This window comes from Amblyraja radiata, chromosome 1 (assembly GCF_010909765.2).
Source record: "Amblyraja radiata isolate CabotCenter1 chromosome 1, sAmbRad1.1.pri, whole genome shotgun sequence".
Lineage (NCBI taxonomy): Eukaryota > Metazoa > Chordata > Chondrichthyes > Rajiformes > Rajidae > Amblyraja > Amblyraja radiata.
Window position 1 is genome coordinate 27,944,789 of NC_045956.1, and position 26,665 is coordinate 27,971,453.

The 26,665-nt window shown below is 45.3% G+C and overlaps 1 protein-coding gene across 1 annotated transcript; it reads right to left on the bottom strand.

The window, feature by feature from the left end:
- Positions 1-177: 177 nt before the first annotated feature.
- Positions 178-26,251, bottom strand: msmo1 (methylsterol monooxygenase 1). The gene is made up of 5 exons (XM_033019079.1): positions 25,643-26,251; positions 16,555-16,703; positions 13,943-14,069; positions 9,477-9,631; positions 178-796 (listed from the first exon to the last, which is right to left on the bottom strand). The coding sequence occupies exons 1-5, from the start codon at positions 25,892-25,894 to the stop codon at positions 589-591; spliced, it is 891 nt and encodes a 296-aa protein (XP_032874970.1). The 5' UTR covers positions 25,895-26,251; the 3' UTR covers positions 178-588.
- Positions 26,252-26,665: the final 414 nt, after the last annotated feature.

Here is a 26,665-nt window from a genome sequence, read left to right on the forward strand (position 1 = left end):
CACTGCAAAGAGATGAAAATGCGTATTAGCTGCTGTCCAGGAGAATGCACGTGCTGATTTAAAACTCGTACCTGTTTTTAGACCCAATAAAGTGCATTATATCATTAAACATTGGTGCAATCAATGCAAAAAAGACAATTCAAAATTCACTACTTTAAATAATTACAGTAGCCAGTGTAGTAGAGGAGACATTGCATTTTATATTTTTTTACTTTTTTTTGGTTAAATAAATTTGTTGTGGAACAATATTATTTATTCAAGTATGAAGATTAGACAATAGACAAGAAGGTTTCAACTTCTTGGACCTCAGGATGTGCAGTCTGTATTTCTGGATCTCAAATGCTCCTTGAGATCCATCAGAGATATAACCCGGCAGTACAGTGTGGCAAAGGGCTCCAGCAATACCTAAACAATACCTCGCATGGCAGGAGCAGACTTAGGGGAAGCTTGGTAGACGCTGAAGGCGTTGCATTCCTCAGTTTCACTTGCTAAACTTCCTCATTTTCAAAGACTGCTCATCAATACTTCTGAATGGAAATTAAAATTTGGAAAGACATTGCTGAATGATGAATAACAAGCTGGTGGACTTCATTTCATTTTCTTATCATCTGGATCATTTTTGCTCGCCAACTTTGTGTAGTAAGTATTGAACTGCGAGTCGGTGCCAAAGATTTTGTCCCAGTAGGTGAAGGTTGAAGCATAGTTTCCAATAAAGTTCATGTGGTGAAAATCGTGAAAACGAGATCCAGCATAAAAGGGAATCAGATGCAAAGGATTTATAGGGATGTCATAACCACTGAAAGCAAAGAGAAATTATATTAAAATAATGCCATACAAGGGCATTACACACTAAATTAACTACATTAACTAAAATGTCTATGTCTCTCCACAGATGCTGCTTAACTTGCAAAATATATCTGACATCTTCTGTTTCCTATTTCCAGCAGCTGGAGAAGAAATATAGAATCATAGAAAATAGGTGCAGGAGTAGGCCATTCGGCCCTTTGAGCCAACCCCACCATTCAAAATGATCATGGCTGATCATCCAAAATCAGTACCCCATTCCTGCTTTTTCCCCATATATTAACTTTTGTCCCCAAAATATTAACTTTAATAACGAAAGGATGACAGGTTTTCAGAAAAGCTTCAAAGCTCCGCCCTCTTGCACAAGTTGTGATTTCGAAAGGAGACAATAATAATGGGAGCCCGACGTCGACGCTGACAAATAAAATTTGCTGTAATAATGGTGCAAGAAAAATTAGAGATGTTTTTCTGGATCATTATTATGTTGAAGAACCAGTAGGGGAAGGGTTAATTTGCGTTGACCCCTTGGACCATTTATGTCCTATTCCATAACTATTTCAAAGCTAGTAGAATTATAGTCACTGGTTCGAAAGTGCTCCCAAACTAACAACTCATTCACTTGCCTGCCCTATTTCCCAAGAGTAGACAAATCTTTGTCCTCTTCCTGATAGGGTCCTCAAGAAAGGTTTGAAGAAGCTCTCCAGAACACACTCTTGAACGCGGTCACAGTGGTGCAGCGGTAGAGTTGCTGCCTTACAGCCAATGCAGCGCCAGAGACCCAGGTTCGATCCCGACTACGGGTGCTGTCTGTACGGAGTTTGTACGTTCTTCCCGTGACCTGCGTGGGTTTTCTCAGAGATCTTCAGTTTCCTCCCACATTTCAAAGACGTACAGGTTTGTAGGTTAATTGGCTTGGTAAATGTAAAAATTGTCCCTGGTGGGTGTAGGATAGTGTTAATGTGCGGGGATCGCTGGTCGGTGCGGACCCGGTGGGCCGAAGGGCCTGTTTCCGCGCTGTATCTCTAAACGAAACTAAACGAAGCTTTCCTGAACACACTTGGCAAATTCCACTCCATCTAAGTCTTTAGCACCATGGCAGTCCTGGACAATATTAGGGAAATTTAAATAACCTAATATTTGTATTGCAACCCTATTTTTAATACTTCAAATGTTGATTCACCAAGTCCCGATATAATTGCAGTAAAGCTTCCACACTCCTTGAATTAACTGCTCTTGTAATAAAGGCTAATACACTGGTCTCAAAGTGAGGGCACAAATGCGAAAGGCACAAATTAATGATTTTGCTGTCAAGGGGTCTTTCTGAAATTTGAATCTGATGTGGATCAACTAGAGGGTTAATTCTAGATAAAGGGCACAATGAAGTACACCAGGAGAATCGGCCATACACATGACAGTCGGCAGGCAATGTTCAGCAATTAAAGCAATAATGCACAAGGAAAATTACTCCTTTCAGGCACAAAACCCCAAAGAGGAAGGGATTCCCCTGTAGCTAAAAATTAACGATAATATCAAACCAAAAAATCAGCTCAATATAATTGTCAATTTTATTTAGCCAAGGAGGACCAAGAAATTGATTAAGAAAGACAAGATAGAATCTGAGAGTAACTGATCTGTTCAGGAAAGCAACTGTGGCTGGATTAGATTTTAGGCCTCAGCTATACGCGGTCTATATGAATAACATGGCCAAGAAGATGAAATGTCATATTTCCAGTTTTGCTGACAAATCTAAGGTAGGTGGTATCGTGAGTACAAAGGAGGTTGTAGGGACTTCAAGATGAGTATACAAGCTGTGTGAATGGTCGACAACATGTAAGATTAAATATAACATGGAATAATTTGAGGTCTTCAGTATTCTGGTGTATCTGGAGTATTTGTTTTTAAAAGCAGAGAGTTTGGGTTCTGTTAATGCTCAAACAGACTGGACATACTTGTAAAGCCAATACATACTGTAGGTGCTGCAAGTGAGGAGGAGGGTAAATAGTGTATTAGCCTTTTATTACAGGAGCATTTGATTCCAGGAGTGCGCAAGCTTTACTGCAATTATATAGGCCCTTGGTGATTCAGTCTTTGAAATACATCAATACCACGACTGGTACTGATGCACAGCGGGGGAGCGTGGATAAGCGTAGGAAAAACAGGGTTGTAATATTAGGTTATTTTACTTTCCCTAATATTGAATAGGACTGCCAGGTGGAGCCTCGGCAGCATTGAGAGCCTCGGCAGCAGCCGGATCCTCGGCGGCGGTGGGGCCTCGCGATGGATGAGCGTGAGGGCGGGGAAGACAATGGGAGACCCGACGTGGGGGGACCACCGTGAGGGACGGTAGGGGAACAAAGGGGGACCCGGGACTCTAGTTTAGAATCCTCTGCCCAGGGCATAGGTCTGCGTTCGCTTGTTTGTTTGTTTGTTTGTTCATGTGTTCCGGTGAAGGAGCCGTGCACACGACAGCCAGACAACAGTCGCTTGTTTTTTTTTTTTTTTCACTTTCAATTTAAATTTCAATTTGTTTGTGTACCTTGTTGTTTGTTGTGACTGTTGACAGAGCAATTTCCCTCCGGTGATGAATAAAGTCTCTTTTTTATCGTATCGTATGGTACTAAGGGCTTAGATGGAGTGGAATTTGCCAAGTGTGTTCAGGAATGTTTCTTCAAACCTATCTTGTGCCCCATACCAGGAAGAGGTGTAAGATTTGTCTACTCTTGGGAAATAGGGCATGCAAGTGAACGAGTTGTCAGTGAGGGAATACTTTGGGGACCAGTGAATATAATTCTACTAGCTATAAAAAAAGTTATGGAATGGGATAGGAATGGTTCGAAATTGCGGCCAGGTACATTTTTGACGGTATTAGACAGGAACTTGCAAAGGCCCATTAGCGTACGTTTGCAAGCAAAGGGGTGTCCACAAGTGGGAAGTTCGTTAAAGTGGGACAGGACGAGTTGAGGAATCTGCATGTTCCTGTTAACGTGAAGGGCAAAGCTGGCAAGATTGTGGAATCCAAGCCGATGAAGGATAATGAGGTTCTGGTCAGAAAAAAGAAAGCATATGTCAGGTAGAAGCAAACAAGTCCCTTGAGGAATATAAGAGAAGTAGGAGTACATTTCAGAAGGAAATGATGTGCGCAAAAAGAGGACATAAAATATCCCAGGCAAATAATGTAAAGGAGAATCCTAAAAAGGTGCTGTAATTATAGTAAGCGCTAACGAGTAACTAGGCAGAGAGTAGATTCCCTTAAAAATCCATGTGGTAAACTATGTCATAGAGTGATACAGTGTGGAAACAGGTCCTTCGGCCCAACTTGCCCACACCGGGCAACATGTCCCACCTGCCCTCATTTGGTCCATATCCCTCCAAACCGGTCCTATCCATGTACCTGTCTAACTGTTTCTTATACGTTGGGATAGTCCCAGCCTCAACTACCCCCACTGGCAGTTTGTTCCATACACCCACCACCCTTTGTGTGAAAAAAATCATCCCTCAGATTCCTATTAAATCTTTTCCCCTTCACCTTAAACCTATGTCCTCTGGTCCTCGATTCCCCTACTCTGGGCAAGGGACTCTGTGCATCTACCTGATCTATTCCTCTTATGATCTTATGCATGATTGTATGTGTGGAGAGTGGAGCCATGGGAAATGGGCGAGATCTTAAAGGAAAACTTCTCATTGGTACTCACTGTAGAGAAGGATGTGGAAACTGATGAATTTAGAAAAGAGAACAGCGTTATCTCGAAACATCTCCACATTATGAAAGTGGACATGCTGACAGTCTTGAAGCACATAAAGACGGATAAATTGCAGGAGCACTAGCAACTGTATCCTCGGTCTTTTGGGAGAGCAATGGAAGAATTTGCTGGGGCTTTGGAAGAGATTTACATATCTTCACGTAGCCACGGGTGAGATGCAGGAAGACTGGAGGATGGTTAATGCTGTGCCTTTACTTAAGGCAGGCCGCTAGGACACGGTCACGGTGGTGCAGCGGTAGAGTCGCTGCCTTACAGCACTGGCAGCGCCGGAGACCCGGGTTCAATTCCGACTACTGGTGCTGTCTGTACGGAGTATGGACGTTCTCCCCATGACCCGTGATGGATTTCTCCGAGATCTCTGGTTTCTCGCTCCAAAAATGTACAGGTATGTAGGTTAATTGGCTTGGTGTATGTGTAAATTGTCCCTAGTGTGTGTAGGATAGTGTGCGGGGATTGCTGGTCGGTGTGGAGTCGTTGGGCCAAAGGGCCTGTTTCCATGCTGAATCTCTAAACTACTCAAAAGACAAGCCAGAGGACTATAAACTGATGAGTCTGACAGCAGAAGTGAAACAGCTGCTGCAGGGGAATCTGAGAGCCAGGATCTATCTGCATTTAGAATGAGAAACTGATTAGGGATAGTCAGCATGGGAATATTTTTGAAGAGGGGACCAAAGGGACAATAGACAATAGGTGCAGGAGTAGGCCATTCGGCTCTTCGAGCCAGCATCGCCATTCAATTTGATCATGGCTGATCATCCAAAATCAGTACCCCGTTCCTGCCTTCTCACCATATCCCCTGATCTTTAAGAGCTCTATCTAACTCTCTCTTGAAAGCATCCAGAGAATCAGCCTCCACTGCCTCCTGAAGCAGAGAATTCCACAGATTCACAACTCTCTGGGTAAAAATGTTTTTCCTCATCACCGTTCTAAATAGCCTGTCCCTTATTCTTAAACTGTGGCCCCTGGTTCTGGACTCTTAACATCGGAAACATGTTTCCTGCCTCTAGCGTGTCCAATCCCTTAATAATCTTATATGTTTCAATAAGATTCCCTCTCATCCTTCTAAATTCCAGAGTATACAAGCCCAGCCGCTCCATTCTCTCAGCATATGACAGTCCCGCCATCCCGGGAATGAATCTCGTGAACCTACGCTGCACTCCCTCAATAGCAAGAATTTCCTTCCTCAAATTTGGAGACCAAAACTGCACACAATACCCCAGGTGTGGTCTCACCAGGGCCATGTACAACTGCAGAAGGATCTCTTTACTCCTATACTCAACTCCTCTTGTTATGAAGGCCAACACGCCATTCGCTTTCTTCACTGCCTGCTGTACCGGCATGCTTAGTTTCAATGGCAGAGTGAATAGATGTTGTTGTCTACATGGACTTCAGAAAAGCTTTTGACAAGGCCCAGCATGGTAGATGGTCTGGAATGTTAGATCATATGGGATCAAAGCCAGCCTCCCGCCCACCTTTGATCCACACCAGTTTGCCTACAGAGCAAATAGGTCCACTGAGGATGCCATCGCCACTGCTCTTCACACTGCACTGACCCACCTCGAACACCAGGGGAGCTATGTGAGGATGCTTTTCATTGACTTTAGCTCCGCCTTCAATACCATCATCCCCAGCAGACTGGTCACCAAACTCATGGATTTAGGACTCTCCCAACCCATCTGCCTCTGGATCAAGGACTTTCTGTCTAACCGCCCCCAGACCGTCAGACTGGGCCATCACCTCTCCACCCCCATCACACTCAGCACCGGCTCCCCACAGGGCTGTGTGTTGAGCCCCCTCCTCTACGCCCTCTACACCCACGATTGTGCCCCCGCCCACTCCACCAACACCATCGTCAAGTTTGCGGACGACACGACTGTGGTTGGACGTATCTCAGGAGGAGATGAGACAGCCTATAGGGAGGAAGTCCAAAGACTGGCAGCGTGGTGTTCAGACAACAACCTCATCCTAAACACCACAAAAACAAAGGAAATTATCATAGACTTCCGTAAGAACAGTGCAGCCCCCAAACCCCTATTAATCAATGGGGACTGTGTGGAAAGGGTCTCAGACTTCAGATTCCTGGGCACACAAATTACAGAGGATCTCTCCTGGACTACAAACACCACCACAGCAGTCAAGAAGGCCCAGCAGCGACTCTACTTTCTGAGGATCCTCAGGAAAAACAACCTGGAGGAGAAGCTGCTGGTGTCCTTCTACCGCTGCTCCATCGAGAGTGTGCTGGCGTACTGTATAACCACATGGTATGCCAGCTGCTCTGCAGCGGACAGGAGAGCCATTCAAAGGGTCATCAACACCGCACAAAAAATCACTGGCTGCCCACTGCCTTCCCTGAAGGACATCTTCAGCTCTCGCTGCCTTGGCAGGGCAACCAACATCCTGAAGGACCCTTCCCACCCTGGACACAACCTGTTCCACCTGCTGCCCTCTGGCAGACGGTACAGGTCTTTCAAAACTCGCACAAACAGACTCAGCGACAGCTTCTACCCCATAGCCATACGTGAACTTAACAATGCAAAATAAGAAATAACACTCACATTCAACTGAATGGTTCTACCTCAGCTGCTATTGTTATTTATCTGTAATTTTTTTTTATATGTATATATTTTTACCTTTTCTTATATATTTAAAATTGCTCTTGTGAATCGCACCGTGGGATTGACTTTTAAATTTCGTTGTACCATGTGCAATGACAATAAAGAGATTCATTCATTCATTTTCATTCATTCATGATGAGCTAGCCAAACAGATACAAAACTGGCTTGGAAGCAATCAGCCAAGGGTGGGAGTGGTTTGTTTTTCATACTGGAGGCCAGTACTTGTGTAGCACAGGGACAGGTGCTGGGTCCCCTGCTGTTTGTCATTAATTGTACATTTATCATGTGGATGAGCATGTATACGGCATTCAGGTTTGCAGATGACACCAAAATTGATGGTAAGGCATAAAGTAAAGAAGCATGTTTAAGGTTACGACTTTGTAATGAAATCTGGAAAATGTGTGGAGGAAAGGCGGATGGAAGTTAACTCAGATAAGTGCAAAGTGATGTATTGTAGGAAGCTAAACCGGGCCAAGATGTACACAGTGTGTGGCAGTCCCCTGAGGAGTGTTGTTGAACAACAAGACCGGGAGGTACAAGTAAATAGTCCGCTAAAAGCGGCAACACAAGTAGACAAAATGGTGAAAGAGGCATACGGCGTGTTTGATTTCATCGGCCTGGGCATAGAGTACAAGATAGACATAAAATGCTGTAGTAACTCAGCGGGACAGACAGCATCTCTGGAGAGAAGGAATGGGTGATGTTCTTTCCTACACATTGAGTGCGAGAGTTGGGACATCATGTTTAACTCATATAAAACTTAGAGTATAGTGTAGGTTCCCGTCACCATGCTGTAGAAAGATTATAGATAAGCTTGAGAGGGTGCTGAAGAGATTCACTAGGATGCTGACTGTTTAGTTTATTTTAGAGATAAAGTGCGGAAGCAGGCCCTTCGGCCCACCGGGTCCGCGCCGACCAGCAATCCTCGCATATTAACACTATCCTACACACTCCAGGGTCAATTTACACATACACCAATTAACCAACAAACCTGTGCGCCTTTGGAGTGTGGGAGGAAACCGAAGATCTCGGAGAAAACCCACGCAGGTCACGGGGAGAACGTACAAACTGCGTACAGACAGCACCCGTAGTCGGGATCGAACCAGGGTTTCTGGCACTGCAGGTGTTGTAAGGCAGCAACTCTACCACTGCGCCACCTAAGGGTTTTAGTTATGTAGGTTGGGATAGTGTTCCTTGGAGTGAAGGACACCGAGCGATGATCTTTTGCAGGTTATAACATCATCAGGAGCATCGATGGGTTAGATAATCACACTCTTTTTCCCCCAGCAAGGTACAGCAGTCTAAAGCCAGAGGGCATATGTTTAAGGTGAGTGTTTACTTTAGTATGGTTTGGAGATATAGATTGGAAACAGGCCCTTTGGCCCACCGAGTCTACGCAGACCAGCGATCATCCTTACACTAGTTTTACCCTACACACTAGGGACAATTTACAGAAGCCAATTAACTACACACCTGCACGTCTTTGGAATGTGGGGGGAAACCGGAGCACCCAGAGAAAACCCACGTGGTCTCAGGGAGAACGTGCAAACTCCGTAAAGACAGCACCCGTAGTCAGGATGAAACCCAGATCTCTGGCGCTGTGAGGCAGCATCTCTACCACTGCGCCATTGTGCCGCCCGCGGGAAAAGATCAGAAGGGCAAATCTTCCACAGAGGGTGGTTGGTGTATGGAACGAGCTGCCAGAGGAGGTAGAATTATGTTCAATGACAACATATAGAAGGTATTTGGACATGGACAGGGAAGTAATAAAATAAGGGAAAACATGGTTATTTTTTGTTGAATTACTAAATAATTCTTATGGCCCAGTAAATCATGCAGCAGGCAATTTGAAATATATATTGCGTAGGAAGGAACTGCAGATGCCGGTTTAAACCATAGACACAAAAAGCTGGAGTTACTCAGCGGGACAGGCAACATCTTTGGAGAGAAGGAATGGGTGACGTTTGGGGTCAAGATTCAAGAGAGAGTTAAGAGTGTTTTAATGTCATATGTCCCGGATGGGACATTGAAATTCAACAGAATATGTGAATATATAAACATTGTACATAACGAGGAGAAAAACGAAAAAGTTCAATAAATAACAAATATAGTGCAAATAACAAATAATAATAGTCCTTTGCAGTTCAGAGCTCAGAGCTTATTCGTTGTTGTGTTTAATAGCCTGATGGCTGTGGGGAAGAAGCTGTTCCTGAACCTGGACATTAAGGTCGCGACCCTTCTTCAGTCTGGATCTGAATATATTATATAATAATTTATATTATTTCTTTATACTTACCTATGGACATCGATCGTTTCCAGAAGGCGAAAAGCCACCCAAGCCCACAGTAGCATCACATGGTTACAGAAGATCATGATTCCAATGAAAAAACCTGCACCAAGGATAACAGTCTCCAATGGATGAGCATATTCAGCTTGCATGCCAAATGGAGACTAAAATAAAATATTAAAATAAATGTTGTTGTCTCAATTTGTGATAAAATTATAATATTAGCACTTGGGGTGGGGAAAAAAAAGATGCGCTTCATGGATTCAACAATTACAACCTTGCCCGTCATGTTGCTAGTTATCCTATCACATACCCTTGTAAATATAACATACAAACTAAGAGCAGCAGCAGACCTGTTGGTCCCACCAGTCTACTCCAGCAATCAATACCATCAAAGAAGATTTGACTGTAATCTCTGGTCTGCATTCCCATCAAACCCCCCCCCACTTTACCCACTTGTTTATCAATAATCGGCCTACATGTGATTTAAAAAAACATGCAAAGATTTTTCCACAAAGGCAGAGAGTTCCAAATACTTGCAAGACACAGAGGCGCAGCTGGTAGGGCTGCTGCCTCACAGTGCCAGAGACGGGGGTTAGATCCTGACCTCAGGTGAAGTTTGTGTGGAGTTTGCACATTCTTCCTGCGACAGGGTTTCCTCAGCAAGCTTCGGTTTCCTCCCGCACCCCAAAAAGATGGGCAGGTTTGTGGGTTAACTGAACTCTGTGAAATTGCCTCCTAATGTGCAGGGAGTGGATGAGAAAGTGGGATAACTTAGAACTAGTGTAAATGGGTGATCAATGGGCGGTGTGGAGTCGGTGGGCCAAACGGGCTATATCCATAAAGACACAAGAGTGCTGGACTAACTCAGCAGGTCAGGCAGTGTCACCATGCATCTCACCAGAGGTCCATGATGTACCTCTAAACTAGACACAGAGCAGAAATGTGTCCATTTCACCTTTAAGTGGCCAATCCCTTATTCATAAATTGTAATTTATATTATAGCATGAAAAAGTAAACAACCTCTCTCCACACCTCTCAGGAGCTTATGTTTCAATCAAGTACCCTCTCACTTTTCTAAACTCCAGTGGATACAAGCCAAGCCTGTCTATCTTTTCATCAAAGGACAACCACATTCATTTCAGGTGTGAGTCCAGTAAACCTTCTCTGAATTGTTTCCAATCCATTTACATTTTTTTCTTAGTAAGGGGACGAGTACCAAAAAAAGTACTATGTGTGGTCTGCCCAATATAGCTATAGGTTTTCCTTATAAAACTAAAATGTCTTAAAGCTCTGTCCCACTGTACGAGTTCATTCAAGAGTTCTCCCGAGTTTCCCCTGATTCGAACTCGGAGATTTACGGTAATGGCCGCTCGTCGGTACTCGGGGCTCTTGTGGACATTTTTCAACATGTTGAAAAATCTTTGCAAGTCTTCCCGAGCTTACCGTGTTTCCCGAGTACCTGCCGTTAGCGTTACGAGCCGCTAAGAGACGTCCCCATGCTCCGACGTACCCGCTACGTTCATTCTATGTGCTTACCACGAGCTCGATTTTTTTTTAAACTCGGGAGAGCACTTGAATGAACTTGTACAGTGGGACAGAGCTTTTACATAGCTAAACCATAACCTCCTTACATTTGCATTCAATTTCCATTGCAATAAAGAAATTATGATAATCTATTAGATTTCCAAATTACTTGCTGTACCTGAATATTAATCTTATATAAATCGTACAACAGGGCACGAAATAGTTTTTACAAAATAGTTTCCCATTTTCCCCGATTTGCCAGGTCTTTGCCTACATCACATAACCCATCTATATCTCTTTGAAGTCTCATACCCGCTTCACTTTCTCTCCTGTCTAGGTGTCATCAGCAAATTTAGCAACCACACCTTCAAGCCCTTCAACCTAGTCATTTACCAAACGTGTAAAATGTTGATGCCCCAGAACCAACCAGCACGGGGAGATTCCAAAATATATTATTACAAACTAACTTAAGAATGGATATTGTGGAGTACGTGGGCAGCTTACACCCCAGCGGTATGAATATCGACTTCTCTAACTTCAAGTAACCCTTGCTTCCCCTCTCTCTCCGTCGCACCCCCATCCCAGTTCTCCGACTAGTTTCAGTGTCCTCCTGATTAATTTAACTGATATTTTACCAATTGTTTGTCTCGGTGTCACCTTCCCCTCAGTTAACAATGCACCGTTCTACCTTTCCTTGGTCATCGCCTGCTTTGATCTGTTGTTTTCACACCTTACCCATCCATATCTCTAGTCTCACTCTCACAACTCTCAGTCTGCAGAGGGGTTTCGACCCAAAACATCACGCATACCTTCTCTCCAGAAATGCTGCCTGTCCTGCTGAGTTACTCCAGAATTTTGTGTCTATTTTCTTGCTTATCTAATTACTCATTTATCTGCAATTTGTAAAGCTAACAATTTGTTTTGTTTGGATCATACTTTGTCAGCAGCAATTGTCTACTGCTTGACTACTTTGTTTTCAAATAACCTTTAGACTCTTTGCTAATGAGGAGGATTTGGCTTTTTTTAAATCTGTGAAGGACCATCAGTTCCTTACATTGGGCGATTTTGATATCTGGAAATTAGTACATTTGTTTAATTTTTTTAGAAACGCTGGACTGAGGAAAATTTAGAATGTTCTATTTGAATTAAACTTTTGCACTCATACCTTTAAGCCTACAAATAGATGCATTTTGTGCATTCAGCATTTTAGAAAGTTGTTAAAAAAAAATGTAAGTGCATTCCTTTCAAAGAATACATTGGACACAAAGCATGGCAGAAAGACATTTCATGATAGCATAATTTTGTATTAAATGGGGAGCTTGGTTTCTCAGATAGCAAGATAAACAGACAACTTTGTTGCCCAATACTGATTTAGTTAATTTTGACATCAATTCATAGTCAACTTCCTAAAGAGTATGCCAGAATTTAGTTGAAACTAAAGATAGACACAAAAAGCTGGAGTAACTCAGCAGGATAGGCAGCATCGCTGGAGAGAAGGAATGGGGTCGAGATCCTTCTTAGAAACGGCACCCATGCCTTCTCTCCAGAGATGCTGCCTGACCCTCTGAGTTACTCCAGATTTTTGTGGGTATCTTCGGTTTAAACCAGCATCTGCAGTTCCGTCCTACACATTTCGTTGAAACTATATGGCTACACATTTTCCTAACACACACTGTGTAGTTTTGTCACATGTGACAATAAAGTATTCAATTCAATTATTCAATTCAATTCAATAGTTGAGAAAAAGAAAAAAAACATTCCATAAGCACAAAACAGTTGAGCTCCAAACTGGCTAAATCCTACACTGATCTATATTCACTACACAAACAAAATAATTTAGATTGATTTGGCCAATGATACATTCAATCTGTTTCTGAAACTATCCAGCTGATAAAAGTAAAAATAGATGGCTCACCTCCATCTCTCAAGATCGGAGATGGTCAGTAAATATTGGAATATCTAGAGACATCCAGGAATGAGTGAATAAAATGGAAACTTAAAATATAATTGCTTTTCTTGTCTCAGCAAAACAACGGTATTCAAATTTCAAAATAAAATGTTATATTTTTTAAAGGTTTAATGACATACTTCAGAAAATTAACCACCTAAAACACATACCAATCAGCATCAAGACCTGAGACCTTGAAAAATAGTATGCAAGACCAAAGATTCACCAACGTGTTGCAAAATACAAAGTTAAAAAAAGGAAAATTACTTCCATTGGAGCCTTCAGTTTAAAGATAAATTCCTGAGACAATCCCTCGAGTATTTGTGCTAAATTCATTTGTGAAAACTGGCCCATCGGAGATTGGGTATGAATCTGTATAGGGGTGGTAGCAACACTGGAGGCTACATTTATTTTATTTCAAAAACAAACTTGATTCATAAAAAATACACAACGTTGTAAAAAGTTGTATGGCTTGGAATTTTAAAAAGTTCAATGAAAGATGGGTAGGTGGTGGTGTAACAAGATGTCCAGAATTGAACACTGCAGCCGAGCACATTGGAGGCCACAGTAGTGTGTGCTCGGGATGCACTGATGCAAAAAACGATGATAAAGGAAATAGGCCTGTGTTAACTGTTCGGTGAAAACGAGTTAGCTGTTTGCTGGGTGAAAACGTTTGTGGGGTGGTTTGCAATCTAAGATCTTGCAACCATTTCCACTGAGGTACACTGTGTATAACCCTGCAACATCGTAAGGTTGTATGGTTCAGAGGCCATAGGAGTGGTATTGATGATTTGTACTTAATGTCACGACATGAAATGTATAGACAACAACAGTATAAATATACTAAATTGATTAAGAAAACAGGTCCATTAGAGATTAGTTGGCAGCACCATGTAGGCTACATTTCAAAAATAAATTTGATTCATAAAAAATTACCAGAAATGTAACATGAGCGCTTAATCTGATTTAGGATTAACTCCAACTAAATCAAAGAACTTACTGAAAAATCATGGTGCATCTTATGGATGTGTTTGTAGATCTTCCTGTGATGCAATAATCTGTGCAAGAAATAATGCCAGGTATCCTCAACGACAGCACAACCAAAGCACTGGGCTAGCAGCATGTACCTGAACAGATTCACAGGATATATACAGAAGCACATTGTCAAGTTAATGCAAGGTCCACATAATGTAATATTCAATTCAAAACCTTAGAACAAATGTGCAACTGTAGTTTAGGAACAATATCTTTACATCGATAATACTCGAGAAAATACATACTCTCCCATAAAATCCAACGTACAACTCTTAAAATATTTATCTGTAATACAAGCAACAAATGAGGAGGTTTATCTCAATTCCATGCATATCTGCTTGCAGACTACCAGCCCTTTGCAAGTTTAGTTTAGAGATACAGTGCGGAAACAGGCCCTTCGGCCCACCGAGTCCGCACCGACCAGCGAACCCCGAACATTAGCACTATCCCACACACACTAGGGACAATTTACACATACACATGTACGGGTGTATTGTGCAGAGGCCATAGGAGTAACATTGATGGTTTGTACTTAAATGTCATGACACTAGCAATGTATAGACAACGTCACTATAAATATACAGTCCATACAACACCATGAAAGCACCTTGAAGGTTTTACGTGATATATTTAGTTCAAAAATAAACTTTATTCATAGTAAAAAAATACATCACAATAACAGTGTAACACGTTTTCCATTCTTAGTCCTGTTGAGTCTAGATATTCACTAATGCTGGCTATATGCCAGGTTGTGTTCTTAAAATCTGTGCAGACCAACTGTCTGGAGGTCTTGTGGACGTTCAACCTCTCATTACTGAGGTCCCCACCTGCTTTAAGAGGGCATCAATAATATCGGTGACGTGCCTCAATGACTATCGACCGGTGGCACTAATGTCCGTGGTGATGAAGACTGTGTACTGACCCCCCTTCCCATCCATCCTGCACTGCTCCTCCTCTTCATCCTGCACTGCACCCCCCATCCATCCTGCACAGATCACCCCCCCATTCAACCCCACTGTCATCCCCCGCGCTCTCCCCTCACAATTTTACCTACTCCAACCAACACACACTAATTCTCCTGCCTCAATCCATCCAATCCAAATTTGGCTTGGCATAGAAAACAGAGGGTGACGTTAATGAGTTGTTTTTTATAATTCATGCTGTAACTAGTTGGGTTTCATTAGGATCAGTGCTGGGTGCTTTGCTGTTTGTAAGAGAAGCTAATGATTTGGATGTGGACAAAGAGGCATGATCAGTAAATTTGCAGATAATACTAACATTGGTGGAGTTGCTAACAGTCTGGAGGGTAGCCTTAAGCTGCGGGATGGTGATATCAATACATTAGTGAAATGGGCTGAGAAACGGTAGATGGCGTTTAACCCTGATTAAACTCCGGATTAATCAGAGTTTGGATTTGGATCCAAATCCAAATTTCAATAGTGAACTGATGCATTCTGGCAGTAGTACTGGAGCTCCGACATACACCACGAACAGCAAGATCTTGGGAGCACTGAGGAATAAAATGACCTGGGTTTGCAAGTCCAAATATCCTAAAAAGTGGCTGCTAGGCAGCTTAAGGGCCTATCCCACTAGGTGATTTTTTTAGGCGACTGTCATAGTCGTAGCAGGTCGCCGAAAAACCGCCGACTGGACTAATGGGCCTGTCCCACTTAGGCAATTTTTTTAGGCGACTGCCGGTGACTACAACAATGGAATTCACGACAATGGAAGTCAGCACTGACGACAACCTACATCACCTGGCGACATAGTTTTGAACATTTCAAAATCCAGCAGCGGCCAGAAAAAAGCTACGCATCTTTTGGCGACTGAGGAGACTACTCACGACCATACTGGCGACACCCCGGTGACCGTGTGGCGACAGCCTAGTTGTCGGTAGTCGCCTAAAAAAAATCGCCTAAATGGCACAGGCCCCTTACACAGTGAATAAATTAAGTTATATGGGGCACAGGCCTTCAACAGGACAAGAACATGGAGGTTGTGTTCCAACTTTGTAAAACATTGTTTCAGACACCAGCTGTCGTAGCACTGCGTGCAGTTCTGGTTTCCACACCACGGGAAGAATGGGATGGTACTGGAGAGGGTAGAGGGAGCAGAGGGGACTGACCATAATTGCTGCCTGGGATGAGTGTTTTAGTAATGTGGCGAGACTGGAAAGGCAAGGACTGTTTTCCCTGGAATGGAGGAGATAAAGCGGGAACATGACTGAGATATATATATATATAATTTATGACGGGTATTAAAATAATAGGCTACTGAAATCTTTTCCCCTCAAGAGGTGAAGAAAACTCAAAGATACACTGTAGGGGCATGTTATTTAGAGGAGACCTATGGGGGACCTCTTTCACCCAGCAAGTGGCGAGTACCTGAAATGCACTGCTGGAAAGAGTGGTGACAGCAGAGTTGCTGACAGCATTCAAGAGATGTCTCGGCAAGCACTTGAATTGCCTTGGCATTGAAGGCTATGGATGGGCGTGCACTGGCTGGCTTGGACGTGGTGGGCCAAATGGCCCATGTCTCTACGATTAATACCAAAAGCATAGGAAATAAATCAAGTACCATCTTGGCATGGTGTCCCAGGTGTAGGGGATGTTGAAGAATTCAGTGAAGTAATAGGTCCCACAAATCATGGGTAGCTGGATGCAGAAGTGGTTGAAGAGCAGCACCTTGAAACAGTTCCACTGCTTCTCCCAGGTTTCCGGTTTGTCCTGGGGAAGAAAGGAACAATGCAGACCACGTGAAAAACTTGTGGAACGAAAGGAATGACGATCAGCTGCTGGCCCATTCAATCTACTACACCAGACACTGTGCACATTCAGCTTTAATGATCTGTTTAATTTGAGAGTCTAAAGGGGCTGTCCGACGAGCATGCGACTGCATGCGGCAAGCGCGACCTAACGTGGTCGCTTGAGCCGTACGGCCTCGCGGGGCTGGTCCCACTTTGATCGCCGGAGCCGTATGGAGTTGTGCGGGGCTGGTCCCGACATCGCGCGGGTCTCCGAAAGACTGACACTGTCCAAAAATTCCGCGCGGCAACGGCCTACCGGCCCGCAGCCGCATTGAGGCCGTACGTAGCATCTTGACACCGTACGCAGCCTAGCGCGAACTTCCCGCGGACTTCGCTCGAACTTCACGTCAACTCGTACGGGATCACTCGACCCCCGCTTCCGGTTTGGTCGCACTCGCCGCATGCAGTCGCATGCTCGTGGGACAGGCCCTGTACGGGGATCACTCGACCTCCACGCGGCCCCCGCTTCCGGTTTGGTCGCGCTTGCCGCATGCAGTCGCATGCTCGTGGGACAGGCCCTTAAGCCAGTTATCTTCACATTTGCACTAGAATCACACTTCACTTAAGACTTTCCAAAAGCATTAGTATTTTATGTACGCACACACACACACAGACATGCACATGCGCACACAGACACACACACAATATGATAACGGTATTTACTTTCTCACTAAATTCATATTTAAAAAGTGACGGAAAAGAGCTGAAACTAGTCTCTGCATTTATGACCCTCATGGATGTCAAATGCCCACAGTTACTTCTACTAATCACCACAGTAACCCATTGAGAAGATCAGGCTCTCCTGTGCTGTCCCTATGCAGTGCTATCAACACTTACTATCCAAGTATTCACCATGGTAGCGTCAATGTAATTGAAATGTTAAATCACCATAAGTAGGTTAGACAGGGTAAATTCTGTCAGGACGATTCCCCTCTGGAACAGATTGGGATAGATAGCACTGTGACAAAGCCAGTGGAATTGTTGTCTCAAAAATCCAGTGACCCAGGTTCAATTCTGATCACTGGTAATATCTGTGTGGAGTTTGCACGTTCTCCAGGTCACTACATGAGTTTCCACCGACACCCAGAGGCACATGGGTGAGAGTAGGTCAGAAGTAGGGTCTCGACCCGAAACGTCACCCATTCCTTCTCTCCAGAGATGCTGCCTGTCCTGCTGAGTTACTCTAGCATTTTGTGTCTATCTTTGATAGATGAACTTGTTGTGTGTTGTGTGTGACCTTAGCTTCTCCACTCACCTTATTAACTTGCCCTATTAACTTTGGAGACTGTGAACAGACACTACAAAGTCTCTTATTAGTTACTGCACGTTCTCATGTCTCCTCACCAAAAACATGACTTGGCAGAACTGTGGTTTAAATACTATTTAGTACTTCCCTGCCTGACTGACCAGACTATCATCATCAGTCTAAAGAGTTTGTACTACCTGTCCTGCTGAGTTACTCCACAACTTTGTGTCTATCTTTGGCAAAATGGGCCAGTCGGTGAACTGGCTACTGTAAAGGTAGACCAAAATGCTGGAGAAACTCCGTGGGTGAGGCAGCATCTATGGAGAGAAGGAATTTTGGTAGACCAAAATGCTGGAGAAACTCAGCGGGTGAGGCAGCATCCATGGAGAAGGAATGGATGATGTAAAGTGTCCCGAGTGTGTTTAATGTAGAATCTGGGGAGCCTTGACAAGAATAGAGGGAAAATAAAATGGGATTAGCTTTCCATTTATGTAAATGGGAGCTTGCCGCTTGGTACAGACTCTGTGTGTTGAAGAACCAGTTTCTGTGGCTGTATGATTCTGTGATCAAAGGGCTTTGCCTCATAATAAGAGGGTACATTTAAGATTGAGCTCAGGAAGAACTTCTTAGTCATGCAGCATGGAAACGTGCCTTCTGCCCAACTTGCCCTTGCCAGGGCACGTTAGAGGCAGGAAACATGTTCTCAATGTCGGGGGAGTCCAGAACCACGGGCCACAGTCTAAGAATAAGGGGTAAGCCATTTAGAACGGAGACGAGAAAACACTTTATCTCACAGAGAGTTGTGAGTCTGTGGAATTCTCTGCCTCAGAGGGCGGTGGAGGCCAGTTCTCTAGATACTTTCAAAAGAGAGCTAGATAGGGCTCTTAAAGATAGCGGAGTCAGGGGATATGGGGAGAAGGCAGGAACGAGGTACTGATTGGGGATGATCAGCCATGATCACATTGAATGACGGTGCTGGCTCACAGGGCCGAATGGCCTCCTCCTACACCTATCGTCTATTGTCAATCAAGATGCCATATCTACACGAGTCCTACCTGCCCACATTTGGCCCATATTGCTCTAAGCCTTTGCTGTCCTTGTACCTGTCCAAATAGTACTTACCTCAACCACCTCCTCAGGTAGCTTGATCCATATGTGAAAACGTTGCCCCTCAGTTTCCTATCAAATCTTTCTCCCCTCGCTATTAGCCTGGTCCCCTGGTTCTTGATTCCGCTACTTTGGGTAAAAGACTTTACTCTATTTATTCTCCTCACGATCTTATACACCTCCACAAGATCGCCTCTCATTCTCATACAGTCCAAGAAATAAAGTCCGAGCTCACTCCTCTCCCCTTAGCTCAGGCCCTCAAGTCCTGGCGACATCCTCGCAAACCTTCTCTGCACTCTTTCCAGTTTAATGACATCCTTCCTGTGGTCCAAAACTGAACATAATACTCCAAGAACGGCCTCACCAACGTCTTGTATAACAGTGACATAACATCTAAACTTCCATTCTCAATACCCTGACTGATGAAGGCCAATGTACTAAAAGCCTTCCTTACTACCCTATCTACCTGTGATGCCACTTTTAATGAACGATGTACCTGGGCTCCAAGATCCCTCTCCTCTCCTCTTCAACACTCCCTAGGGCTCTGCCATTCACTGTGAAGGTCTTGCCTTCGTTTAACTTCCAAACATGCAAATCCTCGCATTAACTTATCTGCATTAATAATTCCTCACCCTGCTTGCCCAACTGAACAAGATCCTGCTGTAATTTTTGCTAACCACCCTCTACTTCCTTCCATGAAGCCAATTATCTATCCAGCCAGCTTGCTCTCTGTAGATCCCATACAATCTATCCTTCCAGAGCAGCCTACTATGCAGAACCTTGTCAAATGCTTTGCTGAATTCCATATAGGCAACATCTAGGGCTATTCTGTGATTCGTGTATCACAGCTAGTCCTCCAGCACTCTCTGTTCTAGCTTCTCACAGATACCTGATCGAACCGGGAGATTTATCTACAGTACCTTCAAATGCTTTGGGATGTTTGGCACCTCCTCGACCATAATATGGGCTGTCCACAAGACATTGCACCCTATCTGTCCATAGTTCCCCAGCCTTCATGTCGTTCTCCAATAAAAACACAAGATAAATACTCATTAAGGTCCTTGCCCATCTCCTGTGGCTCCTCACAAAGGTGACCACACTGGATTCTGAGGGCCCCTATTCTCTCTCTAATTACCCTCTTTCCCTTAACGTACATAAAATCTTATTGGATTCTTATTATTATCTACCAGAGATCGCTCCTGCCTCTTTCTGTCCTCCTGATTTACTCCTTACATATGTTCCTCATTTCCTGAAACTCCTCCAAGGATAGACTTGATCCCAGCTGCCTATACCTGTCCCATGCCTCCTCCTTTTTCCTGACCGAAACCACAATTTGTCTCGTCGTCCAAGATTCCTTATGCCCCTGTCCCACTTAGGCGATTTTTTAGGTGACTACAGACGACTAGGCTGTTACCACATGGTCGCCGGGGTGTCGCCTGTATGGTCTCCTCAGTCGCCCAAAGAGTCGTACCTTTTTTCTGGTCGCCGATGGATTTTGAAATGTTCGAAACTTTTTGGCGACAGTCGACGCCCGTGCGCTTGACGCCAATGATCGTAGCCTGACGTAGGTGCTGTCACCAGGATGACGCAGGTTGTCACCGATGCAGACTTCGGTGAATTCCATTGGCGACTACCTACGTCAACCGGCGACAGGTAGCGGCAACTGAATTGTCTTAAGTTGTCTTCAGTTGTCGCCGACAGGGTCGTAGCTTGTCGCGGGTGTTGTAGGTGTGGTCGTAGGTGGACGTCCTAATGGGTCGCCGGTTGTGGATAGCTTGACGTCGACTAGGTGGTAGGTTGTTGTAGACATTGTCATAGATATTGTTGTAGGGGGGTCTAGTCGCCGTTTTTTCGGCAACCTGCTACGACTATGACAGTCGCCTTTCACTTCACTCTAACAGGAACATGCATGCTCTGAGTTCTTGTCATCACACTTTTAAAAGCATCCCACTTTCCAGATGCCCCTTTGCCTGCAAACAAACTACTGAAATCAAGTTGACTCAGTTCCTGTCTAATACCATCAACGTTGGCCTTGTCCAACTCACAATTTTAACTCTTGGGTCTGCCCTTTCTTTATCCATAACTATTTTAAAGCTAAAAGAAGAGCGGTTGCTAGTCCCAAAAGGCTCACCCATCGACCCTTCAGCCACTTGCCCTTCCCAATTTCTTCTTCAAGAAGTTATTCTCTCAATAAAAGAGATGAATCCTTGGAACTCCTTTGCCAAGAAATCCAAATTTGTGAATATATGTGAAGAAATGGCGGCATAGTGGCACAGCGGTAGAGTTGGTGCCTTACAGCAGCAGAGACCCGGGTTCGATCTGGAGGGAGTCGGTACTTTCTCCCCGTGACCTGCATGGGTTTTCCGCGGGTGCTCCGGTTTCCTACCGCACTCCAAAGTCGTACATGTTTGTGGATTAATTGGTGTTGGTAAAACTTATAAATTGTCCCTAAGTGTATAGGATAGTGCTCGTGTGCGTAGGTCGGCGCGGACTCAGTGGGCCGAAGGGCCTGTTTCCACGCTGCATCTCTAAATTAAACTAAACGTACATTAACAGATAGGTTTTCAATCAGCAAGAAATGAAAGGAATCTGTGGAGAGTGTGCAGAAATGGACTCGAGGAGAGTCAGATCACCCATGCTCTTATCAATAATAGAGTGGACTTGTGAGGCCTAAAATGAATTATGCATGTCCAGTTTCCTTATGGTCTTATCAAGATGCAAAGATAACACATTTTCCACTGCCCCTGCACTGCCGACATGCACAAGCATATCCTGGCAGCAAAAGTTGCTGATCAAACAGAAACTATCACTGATTGCTCTTCTTTCAGAAAACCTTCAGTCTCCCTAAGACACCGAGGTCAACTCTGAACACACTAGCATCTCCGTTGAGGTTGGAGGAGGTGCAAGTGAATCTTTGCCTCACCTGAAGACTGTCAGGTCCTTGAACGGAGTTGAGGGAGGAGACAGATGAAAGTACCTGGGGAGGAGGTGCTTTGGATGGGAAGGGACGAGTTAACCAGGGATTTGCTGAGGGAAGGGACGAGTTAACCAGGGATTTGCTGTGGGAACGGTCTCTGCAGAAAGCGGAAAGGGGTGGAGTTGGGACGTAGCCAGGGCCGGATTTACCTATAAACTAGACAAGCTTAAGCTTAGGGCCTCGAGGTCTAGGGGGCCTCGGAGAGCTGGATCTACCACTAGGCTTCATAGGCTGAAGCCTAGCGCCTCGGGATCTAGGGGGGCCTCCGGCCAAATCAGGACACCTACCGTTCAACTCTGGGCGGGCCCCCCTCTCTATCTCTCTCTCTCCATCTCCCCCCGCTATCCGTGTCCGGGCTGCCGGGCTCCGCTCGCTCCTCATCCGCCGGCACAGCCGGCCGCCTTACACATGCGCATTGCTGCGGCCTGCACGTCCTCCCCCTGCACATGCGCACAACCACAGCCAGCACATCATCGGCCGCCCTGCGCATGCGCACTGCAACTGCAACTGGTCGGCGCTGGGCACTTTCTCCCTTGCTTTGAATTGTGGGAGATTTGGCCGCCATGGCTGTCGGTCGCTGCCTCGCCGCCAGCGCTGTAAACCAACGCGGAGGGGGCCTCACAAGTGGAACAGCTTAGGGCCTCTCTTCATCTAAATCCGGCCCTGGACGTAGCTAGTAGCGGGATCCCATTGGAGGTGGTGAAAATGTTGGAGGATTATGTGCTGTATGCGACAGCTGATAGGGCAAAAGATGAGGACTAGGGGGACTCTGTCCCTGTTGCGAATGGAGGGGGGGGGGGAGCAAGAGCAGAGTTGCGGAATATCGAGGAGAGCCTCATCTATGATGGGAGAGGGGAACCCCCGTTCCCTAAAGAATGAGGACATCTCACATGACCTGGTATGGAACACCTCATCTTGGGCACAGATGCGGCGCAGACGGAAGAATTGGGAGCAGGGGATAGAGTCTTTGCAGGAAGCAGGGTGGGAAGAAGTGGAGCCTAGACAGGTGGGAGTCAGTAGGTTTATAATAGATATCAGTCGATAGTCTATCTCCTGTGATGGAGATGGTGAGATCAAGAAACAGTAGGGAAATATCAGATAAAGTGAATTTGATTGCAGCGTGAGTTCTGCAGGGATCTGTGCTTGGACCTCTACTGCTTGTGATATATAAATGACTCGGGCATGAATATAGGTGTGTGGCCTTGTAAATTAGCAGATGACACCAAAACTGGTGAAACTGCAGACAGTGAGAAGGGGTGTCAAAGTATACAACGTGATACACTGTAGATAAGAGGTAGAGTTGCTACCTTGCATTGTCAGAGAAAGGGGTTCGAACCTGACTACGGGTGCTGTCTGCATGGAGTTTGTATGTTCTACCCGTGACCTGCGTGGATTTTACCCGAGATCTTCGGTTTCCTCCCACACTCCAAAGATGTACAGATTTGTAGGTTAATTGGCTTGTTCCCGATGTTGGGGGAGTCCAGAACCAGGGGCCACAGTTTAAGAATAAGGGGTAGGCCATTTGAACAGAGATGAGGAAAAACTTTTTCACCCAGAGAGTGGTGAATTTGTGGAATCCTCTGCCTCAGAAGACAGTGGAAGGCAATTCACTTGGTGCTTTCAAAAGAGAGTTAGATAGAGCTCTTAGGGCTGGCAGAATCAAGGGGATATGGGGAGAAGGCAGGAGCAGGGTACTGATTGTGGATGATCAGCCATGATCATATTGAATGACGGTGCTGGCTCGAAGGGCGAAATGGCCTACTCCTGCACCTATAGTCTATGTATCTATGTAAATTGACTGGAGCTCCTGGGTAATAAACATAGCATGCACTACAAAGCTTTTCACTGTACCTCAGTACTTATGGTAATAATAAAGCTACACCTAAAGGTGAACAAAGTGCTGGTGGTGCTCAGCGGGTCACATAGCACCTGTAGAGGAGCATTTCTCAGTCTTTTCTCTTCTTTTTTAGTTTAGTTTAGTTTATTGTCACATATACCAAGGTACAGTGAAGGGCTTTTTTGTTTAGTATAGTTTAGAGATACAATGAGGAAACAGGACCTTGGGCCCACCGAGACCGTACTGACCAGCGATCCCCACATACTAACACTATCCTGCACACTTTAGGGACAATTTACACTTACACCAAGCCAATTAACCTACAAACCTGTAGGTCTTTGGAGTGGGGGGGGGGGGGGGGGACTGGAGATCCCGGAGAAAACCCACTCAGGTCAAGGGGAGAATTTACAAACTCCGTACAGACAGCACCCGTAGTCGGGATAGAACCCAGGTCTCTGGTGCTGCAAAGCAGTAACTCTACCGCTGTGCCGCCCCATTGCCGATTGCTATCCAATCAGTGGATAAACCATACATGATTACAATCAAGCTGCCCACAGTGTACAGATACAGGAGACAGGGAATAACGTTTGGTGCAAGATAAAATACAGAAATATCGGATATAAGATAGTCACAGGGTCTCCAATGTAGTGGATGGTAGGTCAGGACCGCACTTTAGTTAGTGATAGGATGGTTCGGTTGCCTGATAACAGCTGGAAGAGACTTTCATCTCTGGCCTTTGTCCATTCATCTGCAAATCAACTTGATCTTTATCCACTTATCAATTGCCATGGATAGAAAACAAAATAATTCAGCGGGACAGGCAGAATCTCTGGAGAGAATGGATAAAGTTTCGGGTCGAGACCCTTCTTGAGACCGAGGCCATGCCATTCAATTGCCATACTTTCTCTCCCCCTCTTTTCCAGCATTCCCCCCCCCCCCCCCAACTCCAATCAATCTAAAGAAGGGTCCCGACGGAAACATTGCTTATGCATGCCTTCCGGAGATGTTGCCTGACCCGCTGAGTTACTCCAGCACTTTGTGGGGTTTTGTTTTTGGAAACCATCATCTGCAGTTCCTTGCATCAGCATCAGTTGAGGGAATGGAGAGGCAACGTTTCAGGTCGAGACGCTTCTTCCGACCCGAAATGTTGCCTGTCCCTCCTCCATAGATGCTGCCTGGCCTACTGAGTTCCACCACAACTTCGTGCTTTGCTCAAGATTCCTGTGTCTGCAGTTCCTTGTTACGGTCAAGTAATGAATTCCACCTTTAAGATGAGCGCCGGTGATCAACTACAATACACAACCAAGTGTATAAAATCATGAGAGGAATAGATCGGGTTGATGCACAAAATCTCTTGCCCAGAGAAGGCGAATCGGGAACCAGAGGACATAGGTTTGAGGTGAAGGGGAAAAAGATTTAATAGGAATCTGAGGTGTAACTTTTTCACACATATGGTGCTGGTTGTATGGAGCAAGTTGCCAGAGGAGGTAGTTGAGGCAGCGACTATCCCAACGTTTAAGAAACAGTTAGACAGCTACATGGTTTGGAGAGATATGGACCAAACGCAGGCAGGTGGGACTAGTGTAGCTGGGACATTGTTTGCCGGTGTGGGTAAGTTGGGCTGAAGGGCCTGTTTCCACCCTGTATCTTCTATGACTCTAACCCACCCCCATCCCATCCCATCCCTCTTACCTGCTGGATTTTGTACTTCTGCATGTAAGGTATGAACTGAAATATGAAGCCAGGTAAACAGAAGATGAAGTACACCAGTTCGTGAACCAGGAGGGAGCCCCAGGTCGCGATCTGAAATTTGGTGTAATTGCTTATCATGTAACGCCAGGCGATGCGGAAGGGTCCCTGCAGCGGGTTTTCGGGCAGCATCGAGTCCACATATTCGACAGCTAGGCGAGCCGAGCTCAAGATGTCTCCACCGCTGTCGTTCATGCCCTCGGCCGCTGCTGTTGTCAGCAACGCACAGGTCGCTGCAGTTGTCAGCGATGCACAGATCGCTGCAGTTATTATTAAATGCCAATGTCGCTGTTAGTTGTCACCAATGCACAGGTCGGTTGGAGTTGTCAGCAATGCACAGGTGGCTGTCGCAGCAGTTGTCAACGGTGCTCAGGTAACTGCGGTTTTCAGCGGTGCACAGGCCGGTGGTGCTGTCGGTGCGAGCGATACACAGGCCGGTGTTGCTGCTCTGGTGTGAGCGGTGCACAGGACGCTGCTCTAGGTATGAGCGGTGCACAGGCCGGTGGTGGTGGTGAATGTGAGCGGTGCAAAGATCATTGATCTATGGTGCTTTAGCTGTAGTTGCTGCGGACCCGCCCGCTCATTGGCTGCCGGCCCTGGAGCGTTCTGACCTCAGGACGGGATGGCGCTCGCCATTCGTTGTCTCGGTGGCGTGATGTCACCAGAGCGCGGGGGGGGGAGGGACCGCGTCCCCTGTTCCAGGGTTCGATTCCCGGGGGCGCTGCTCCAGGGACTAGGGGTTCGATTCCCGGGGGCGCTGCTCCAGGGACAGTCAAGACAAGAGTCAAGAGAGTTTATTGTCATGTGTCCCAGATAGGACAATTAAATTCTTGCGTGCTGCAGCACACAGAATATTGTAGGCATAATATAACAAGGTTCGATTCCCGGGGCCGCTGCTCCAGGGATCAGCCCGCCGTGTGCCTGCATAATCGGTAATAAATTCATGCGATAGGAATAGAATTAGGC